Source organism: Sinohyriopsis cumingii, chromosome 19 (genome assembly GCF_028554795.1).
Source record: "Sinohyriopsis cumingii isolate HCF-2022 chromosome 19, ASM2855479v2, whole genome shotgun sequence".
Taxonomy (NCBI): Eukaryota; Metazoa; Mollusca; class Bivalvia; order Unionida; family Unionidae; genus Sinohyriopsis; species Sinohyriopsis cumingii.
In genome coordinates this window covers 58,862,438-58,871,418 of record NC_142979.1, presented here as the reverse complement: position 1 = coordinate 58,871,418, position 8,981 = coordinate 58,862,438, and the positions used below count along the sequence as shown (strand labels likewise).

Below are 8,981 nucleotides of genomic sequence, written 5' to 3'. Positions count from 1 at the left end.
AATGTATATATATATATATATATATAACTGGTATATTTCAATATCTACTTAATATGATTTTGCAAGAGATGATTCATATTGCTTCATATCTGAATCCTCGTAGTCGAATAATAGAACTTCAGCAATTCTTAGCTGCAAAAATATTTCAGTTAAATCCTTCAATGTGAAAAGATTCTTTAAATTACATTTTTAAATACTTAAAGATTTCAGTGTATGTATGTATGTATGTATGTATGTATGTATGTATTACAATTAATAATTACCATGTTTTAATGTGTCCCTTTCTGCTACTCTTGTTATATAGTTTCTTATGAAACGTTTTAGTTAGAAAAAGCTTCACGCATCTTGTTAATGTCACCTTTGACTGAAAAAGAAAAAGAAAACAAAAACCATACTTAAGTGTTTGGATTTAGTATCATAGAGCCCCCTCCCCCCGCCCGCCAATAGAAGAAATTGACTCAGTCAGTGTCGTAATTAGCGAAGAATGGAGGAACTGGAAACAGCGCAAGAACAACAAACATGGCAGCCTACACATCAGTGGGAAGGCGATATTGCAAAATTAGCTATTGTTGAAGGAATTAATACCCATTACATTTTTAAAAAAATACTCTTTTGTAATGTTTTTGTAGTTTACAGTTTGAAATTTATGAGAATCCTATCGTTTTATGTAATGAAAATACTGATTGCTAAAGGATATTAATGTGAAACCAGATTTCGATGTGATTTGCAGCGAGAAGGAACTCGTATCAGCCATTAGAGACAATTATGTACTGCCAAGAACAGTCGAATGCCTTTCAGAAGCCGGAGGAATCAGGGCAAGCTCCATTCAGTCTTGATAGGAAAGTCTTTGTTGGAAATATAAGTTACAGGGTATGCATCAAGATGAAGACATTACTATTTCAGCAATATTACGTCCTTGCGACCTCAAGATATTTCGTACCCTATACAATACACGAAACTTTTCTTAGCTTGAAATTAAAATCCTGCAGCTACGATGATGACATTTCGTATCTGCCAACATTAGCACTGTAACTAAGACTTCTATAGTCTGATAATACAAACCCGTTTGTTTGTACCCCACTACCGATTTAAATAATGGAAACCTTTAATGTGATAAAAAGTGCAAGGTTCATTCATTGATTTATAGTTACTAACCTGACTCTGAGTAGAGTGGCCCTAACACTGTCATCTTATGTATGTTTCATGCTTAACGAAAGTTTTCAGTGCAATAGACGGACATGCTCGGATTCATTTCCAGTTTCTGGACAAGCCCATTTTTAGCAAAGGGGTATATCACAACTACAGATGGACATACACAAGTCGTCTGCTTCTGATATTTACAATGTCGAATCAAGCAAAGGAAAATGACAACTACACTTTTCATGTGGATTTAACGAGCGGTTTAATTTCTGTGTTCATGTATGCAGAGGGATGTAATTCCAAACTCTCAACGTTATGTAATTGATGCAGTTATTCAGCATTTGCCAAACAGGATGAACTACATCATTATGTTGTCTGATGGAAATAAACTAGCCTATAGTGTACGCAATACGGCACCGTATTAGTATGGAAAGTCCGTTAGGCATGAAATGGTGCAGGGGATGCCAGCATTAGTGCCATTCTGGTCACAGTCAGGTTAGAAATTATAAATCAATGATTCAGTTGATTTAGTTCTGTGCACTTTTTATCACATTAAATGTTCTCGTTTTTGAAATCAGTAGGGGGGTACAAACAAACGGGGATGTAGAGTCAGACTATAGATAGTTCATACTTAACACAATATGTGAAACTTTTCGTGCCCCAACATTTTTTAATATTGCAACTGTGATCAGGAAATTTGGTACTTGCCTCCATTAGTACTTTAACTAATACATTAAAAATTTTGTATCCAGGATAATTTGCTTCTGACAGTGATAACTGTTTGATAGCATAGGGATAATTGTGTGGTTACATAATAAAATGTTTTTAAAATATGTATTAGCATCATAAAAGTGAAAAATATTATTATCAGTGAAATATAACAGAATCACATACAGTAACATAATAATTTTTATTTCCCTAAGTTTTAACCAGATTTAATGAAAAACTTTCATTTCTTTTGATTTAAATAAACATTATCCTGGAACTTGGAAGATAAAACTTACTTCTTTTTCTTACTTGGAAAGACAGAGATGAGAAATTCATAGGGTAGCACCCACATATTGATGAATATACAGTCCTACCCATTTATGTCAACATCCTCAGGCCCGAGGAAATATTGTCGATGTAGGCGGATGTCGAGATAAGTGTTGGGGGTTGTCTGAAAACAAGATACAAGTTAAATTCGTCAGTAAGGGGTGACATGTTGTCAGTGAGTAGCATTTACACTTTGAGAAAACAAACAATGGACATTTTGAGTACATGAAGACAAAACCAGTGTTGAAATACACTTGTATATTGACAAATTACATTTTGGTTACATATGTGTAATAAAATCCACAATAAAATATTGCATCAGTCACATCCTGATATGAAAAACATTCACTATGATATTCAGTGTAAATATTCAATGTTGGCATTAGCACATGGTTGCATAGTTGTTATTTACATGCTTCAAGTACATGTACTTAAATTGGCCTAGATTTTGGTCACTCTGTTCCCATCTTATTGGGGCAACCAAGGGGATGGGGCTATTCACAGGGGAATGAAAACCTGTCAACAAGTTGGTTTAAACAGTACAAGTATTTAGTTACAGAAGTCATCATGAAAAGTACATAAAAGCGAACAAGAGATATGCGGCTGATATGATTAATGAAGGCATAATATTGTATACATTGACACATGCTAAATAAAGTTAAAAAGGAAACTGTCACAGCACAATAACCTTGTTTTAATTGCTGATTACTTTGAAAAATGCAAGAATCAATCAGATTTCATTGCTTTTATTTAAGTTGCCACGAGAGGCCAACTTTATAGGACAAAACAAAAGCCTGTTTTTTTTCCCGACTGCAATATTAAAGCCTGGTGGCAAGATCAGTTAATTGTTGAATAAAGTACAGGTCAGAACTGGCAGCTTGTTGACATAAATGATTAGAAAACAAAGGATTTGTTCAAGCTAGGACCAAGGGCTTCTGTCCACATGTATTTTTATTTTTTATCTTGACGTTGACATAAGCATGACAATTTTGGTAGTAATAGTAGACCAAGGGACCAGGATTTTGCTTTTTTGTTGAAATAGGTGGCTTGTCAACACAAGTGATGTTGATATACGTGGGTTGGGCTGTATTATGTAAATATAATAGCAACTCTTGTGTGAGATGCAATTTTCATTCATGAATTTTTCCTATTCACATGAACTGTATAATAACAATAACCACAACAACAACAACAACTTCTGCTACTACTGTTACTGCTAGTACAACTATAAAACAAAAATAGATTGTAATAGTGGCCTAGGTATTGTAAGCCATCATCCCACATCATCTCACCCATTGGTAACTGTAAATCTGAACCCAAATTTATTAATATGGAAATCTATTTAATTCAGAGATTTCCACTCAAGGATATGAAGTAATCTATTCAGTGTTGAAACCTGCCCTTTGTTTCTTATGGTCTTTTGTAGGGGATATTAAACTATCTGAATAAGAATCACAATTATCAGATGTTTATAGCCAGGTCAACATGAGGCTAGCCAGATCAACATGGGGCTAGCCAGGTCTACATGAGGCTAGCCAGGTGTAGTGTACATTTACATTTATTCTAAGGTGGTGTGTCCATGTTCCAGAATAAGCAGTATGAATTTACTTATGAAGTAATATGTGCAACCATTTGAGCTGGAAGTGAAAAAATGACTGAATTATATATATAATACACAAATAGTAGATTCCATCATCACTGAATGATTACATGGCACACACACACACACGAGAGAGGAAGAGGTACCAGCATGTGTCATCTGAGATTTTGGATTTGTAAAAAAATAGGTGACATGTTATTTATTTAACAGATTAATTTATAAAGAATATCAAGAAGCATAAAAAGTGTATTGGCACTGCTATTAGCAGGTTCTGCAGCATCACAGACTGAAATAATAGCATATTGGGACCACTATGGTAAAAAGCCATAGGGAGGACACTGGAGTCATTAATCATAACATTTATGCCTGAGACCACTGGCAATGTTTTTCATTGTGAAAGACACTTAACTCATTTCCTTTGCATGGTATGGTCATTTGAAAACAAATCAGACCAAACATTTTGCACCTAACAAGTTTTGTGATCAATAAAAAAGGTAATAATTTGGTATTTTTATTAAAGATATGATACCATTTTATTTTATTAGCATAATGTTTGTTACCTAAATATTTTAATCTTCCCCATCCCAACTTCTGAGTTGATGTGTTTCAGCTTTAATAAGTGTTTTAATACTTGTGCACAGAAAGATTAACTCAGTCGTCCCAAAAGTAGGTCACTGCAACATTTTTCATGCTTCATTTATTTTTTGCACTTTCCATATCATTCACCCTATTTCATCAACATGTAAAAATTAGTATATGGCTGGATCTTAAAAGCCTGATATAGCCATTTTGAAATGTAGGTCACTGTGATGCTTATTCAGCTCTGTTACCAAAAAGGCCCAACCCCCATTTATCAGAATTAACTTACAAGGACTAATAACCATTGCAGAAAAAAGGTGACTGTGTATATTGACACTCCAAATCCCTGCAAAGCTGTAACAAAACACTGTGCACTGAGCCATCTAAACCTTATTAAATGACATTGTAGGAACTGTGAGCACATCTTTGGAGGATTCAGAGTAAAAATCAAATGACAGTATGTATTATTTTCCCGTTTATCTTCAAAGCCAGTACAAACTTAAAATCCCTTTATTGCTAATATAATGGTCCCCCTCTTGAACAGCCGCCCTGACCAGCGGCCTCCCACTCTTTATGGCCAGAATCCCTTGGCACCGACGAGTTCGTGTTTAATAGTACCCCTCAAGAAAGGCCACACCTCTAACGCTACCAATGGCCAACATATTAGTGTACAAATGTAAAATTTACCCCTCACAAGCAGCTACATTTTATTATTAATGTATGTCCAGAGCCAATATTTAATTACTGTAAGGTAAGTAATCCAATTATCTTTCCCGATGTTGGTTTCTGGATGTCAGGTTTTCATTACTGAAAGAAGTGTTGGCTAAAGTACATGTATCACTAAGGTTATTATTATATCATTAATGCCGACGTTTGCAGGAAATGGGGTCAGTGTTGTTTTGATAGAGCTTTGGACTTCACATGTGGATTTTCTTTTTAAAATGACGATTACGACCGGACATAATTGTAAAGATCATAACCTGGTCAGATAGAAATGGAGTCAGCAATGTTTTGATAGAGCTTTGGACTTCACACAGAGGACTTTTTTTATTTTTAAAATTGACAATTACGACGGACGTAATTGTAAAGATGATATCATGGTCAGATAGGCTAAAAATCGATTTTGTGGATTCACACATACACACAGAAACAATAAACTTGGAACAAAACAGGGTACCAGACAAAGACCAAAAAATCATGTGACAGTACATGTATCACTTCTTTTATAACAAGATTTTTCATGTACAAAAGTTTCGTCGGCAAAGTTAAATTGCAGTACTTTACAATTGGCAACATAGGAAGAAATAAATACAAAACTTTAACATGGCATCACGTAAGCGAAGAAATAATACTTTAGACTTGATGACAATGGGAAGAGTTCACTTGCTGAAAGATTGTATGTTAGGAAGACTCAAATAAACAAGTTCATAAAAGATGAGAATATTTTCTAGCAGTGGGAAAATGGATTAAATGGAAAGAGAATAATTTTATATATGAAACAACGTATGTACCAAGATTTAAATAACATTTTTCAATGGTTTTGTAATGTGCATGCCAACAATATGCCACTCACATTTCATGCCTAAGAATACGAACTATTAATTTATGTTACTTGAAATAACTATTTTTAAGGATGTAAGAACATTTTAATAATTAATGCTACTTTTAAATGAAGATATTAACTGCTTTAAGTTATATGTAGCTTTCCTACTATATACACATACATATACATCTCACAAATATAGTTCCCCTCTGGAAAGACCACCCGTCTTTTAAGGCCACTCTCCTGGGAAGTTATTCTAAATTACAATTACAGAGACATGTGGCCAATTAATTTTAATTAATTTTGATTAAATTTAGATTTGTTTGTTGCTAGCATATGCTGGATACAGAATGTCCAATGGGACTGACTTTTTGACTGACTGCAAAATACCCGAACCTGACATTGGGATTTTCTGCTAAGCTATGAGAAATTCATATTAATACTTGATAAATATTTGTTTCATATGAAACCCATACTTGGTTATTGATGTAACTTTATGTGTAAGATGCACATTGCAGTTAGCTTCTCTACCAGGCTCAGGTACCTAGGAACTAGTTCCCTGCCTCAATCAAGTTTGGGAGTAGACCATTTGGTTTCATGGGTAGTGAGGGATTCCCAACAAATGGTTGTTGATTTCAAAAAGGCACATGAAAGAAAAAGTGAAATAATCCCAGGACAAATTTGATTATAGTATGTTAACTATGGCTTTGTACTAATTCACAGCAAAAGCCAAGTAGCAAGCTTTATTGTAACAACAGACTCTTGACCCCTACAACTTAATGGTTCTTTTCCAAAGTCATATCAGGGGCCCCAAGTGGCTGAGTGGTCTAAAGCGCTGACCGTTCCGGATCACTGTCATCTCACCTCTGTCAGCATGGGTTCAAGTCCAAGGCTCGGCTAGCGTGGGTATGTGGGAAAGCCTGCCAGTAGCTTCTTGTGGGTCGGTGGTTCTTCCCTGGGTTTTCCAGGGTTCTTCCTCCACCAGTTATACTGGCCGCCATGTATAGCCTATCTTGTGCTGAAAAATGGCGTTAAACCCTAGAACAACAACAACAACCAAAGTCATATCAACTGCCTTGTGTATGTCTTATTAATACAAAGCTGACGTATGCTTTACTGACTTTTAAGAAAATAAAGAAAAGAATTATGTCAGATTTAAAATATATTGGTAATTCCAGAATCTGTTGTGTAATGACTTTTAATCTTGAATAAAACATGAAATATACTGTCGTTAACTTTCTGAGGTAACATGGTCTGTAGCAATAGTTCACAAAATTGACTTGAACTGTTCCTGACAGAATGAATGTCCATTTAAAGCTTTGTTGACTTTAATACGACCTCAATATTATATCATGTTCTTCATTAACATCTATCGGAATTTGAATTTCTGGTGTTTTAGCAGGTTTTCCTTTTTTTCCTTATAAACCAATATCCAATTGCATAGTCTACTTTTCACATGGTTTATTTCTATTATAAATAGCATGATAAGTAAACATAAAAATGTTTGAAAATACAGTACCACATTCTATTTTAATATTTACAAAAAAGTATTCTGATTTGAATGTTTGTATATTTGTTTCTGTGCAAATATTTATGTAGAATGACAACACTGTAATTAAACAGGTTAGACAGCCATAATTCATTCAATGCAGAAATTAAACTGCAAGTAACAGCACTTATCAACTAGCTCTCAAGGAGCAGTACCTGACAGGTGAATTTATATATATATATATATATATATATATATATATATATATATATATATATATATATATATATATATATATTTTTTTTTTTTTTTTTCTTCAGATTGGTCAAATGAGACTGAAACAATTTTTCAGGAAGTTTGGAGAAGTTGATTACTGCTATGTAGTTAAGGATCATCTGAAGAAATGGTCAAAAGGGTGAGATTATGTATTATGATGTACTTTTGATATCTCACAAAAATGGTCAAAAGGGTGAGATCATGTATTATGATGTACATTTGATCACTCACAAGAAGTGGTCAAAAGGGTGAGATCATGTATTATGATGTACTTTTGATATCTCACAAAAATGGTCAAAAGGGTGAGATCTTTTAATATGATGTACGTTTGATCACTCACAAGAAATGGTCAAAAGGGTGAGATGCAGAATGTATGATGTGCTTTTGATGACTCACAAGACATGGTTAGAAGGGTGAGATCATGTATTATGATGTACTTTTGATATCTCACAAAAATGGTCAAAAGGGTGAGATCATTTAATATGATGTACGTTTGATCACAAGAAATGGTCAAAAGGGTGAGATGCAGAGTGTATGATGTGCTTTTGATGACTCACAAGAAATGGTTAGAAGGGTGAGATCATGTATTATGATATACTTTTGATGACTCACAAGATGGTATGAGGTGCTTTATGAGGTGAAGGAGACTGAGAAATCTAAAGAAGTTATAAGTACTCCCCTCAGATGGGCAACCATTACATACATGTGTGATAACCAGCTGTGTGCATGTATGGTCCATCCAGTATTCTTTGATACATGTAAACTGTGAGGAATTTTATTTTATTAGCTCACCATGGCACAATACTGTGTTGTCTGCTGTCTGTCAGCAGTTTTCTTCATCTTCTCTCAAATCTCCAGACCAGTTGCAACCAAACGTGGCAGAGAGGCTACAATCACATATGGCTGCCATTAATGAAGCTAGAAAAACATTTAAATGACTTCACAAGAACTGCTCAATTGAATTTGACCATGTATGGCTGAAGGCTTGAAGTTTGGTACAGTTGATGCAGATCTGTCTTCAGATTCATCCACTGTTTCTTGAAATATGCAATATTTAAAAGATTTCTTCTGAAAAACTGCACAGCAACTTTTGACCAAACTTTATAGAATGCATCAAGGTTTTTCAAGTTTCTATAAATGGTGTAAATATGCCTTCAGATATGACCACCTTATTAAAAATATATATAATGCACAGTGACTTTTTATCTGACACTGCTCTGCAAAATTTGACCAGATTTGCTACCCATCATTTCAAGGTTTCAGATTTTTACAAGATATTGTTGATTCAATATCAAATATGGCTTCTGATGTGGAAAATC

At 34.4% G+C, this 8,981-nt stretch overlaps 1 protein-coding gene across 4 annotated transcripts in view; it reads left to right on the top strand.

The window, feature by feature from the left end:
- The first annotated feature begins 298 nt into the window (after nucleotides 1–298).
- LOC149775778 (putative RNA-binding protein EEED8.10) overlaps nucleotides 299–8,981 on the top strand; it is a 68,824-nt gene continuing 60,141 nt past the window's right edge. Inside the window, exons 1-2 of one of the 4 annotated variants that reach the window (XM_089942987.1) lie at nucleotides 304–870; nucleotides 7,707–7,801. In XM_089942987.1, coding sequence (XP_089799113.1) covers nucleotides 766–870; nucleotides 7,707–7,801 — 200 coding nt within the window. In that variant the 5' untranslated portion in view covers nucleotides 304–765. Of the gene's footprint in view, nucleotides 871–909; nucleotides 1,636–7,706; nucleotides 7,802–8,981 lie in introns of those variants that run through there. The other 3 variants (XM_089942986.1, XM_089942988.1, XM_089942989.1) reach the window with 3 other exon arrangements.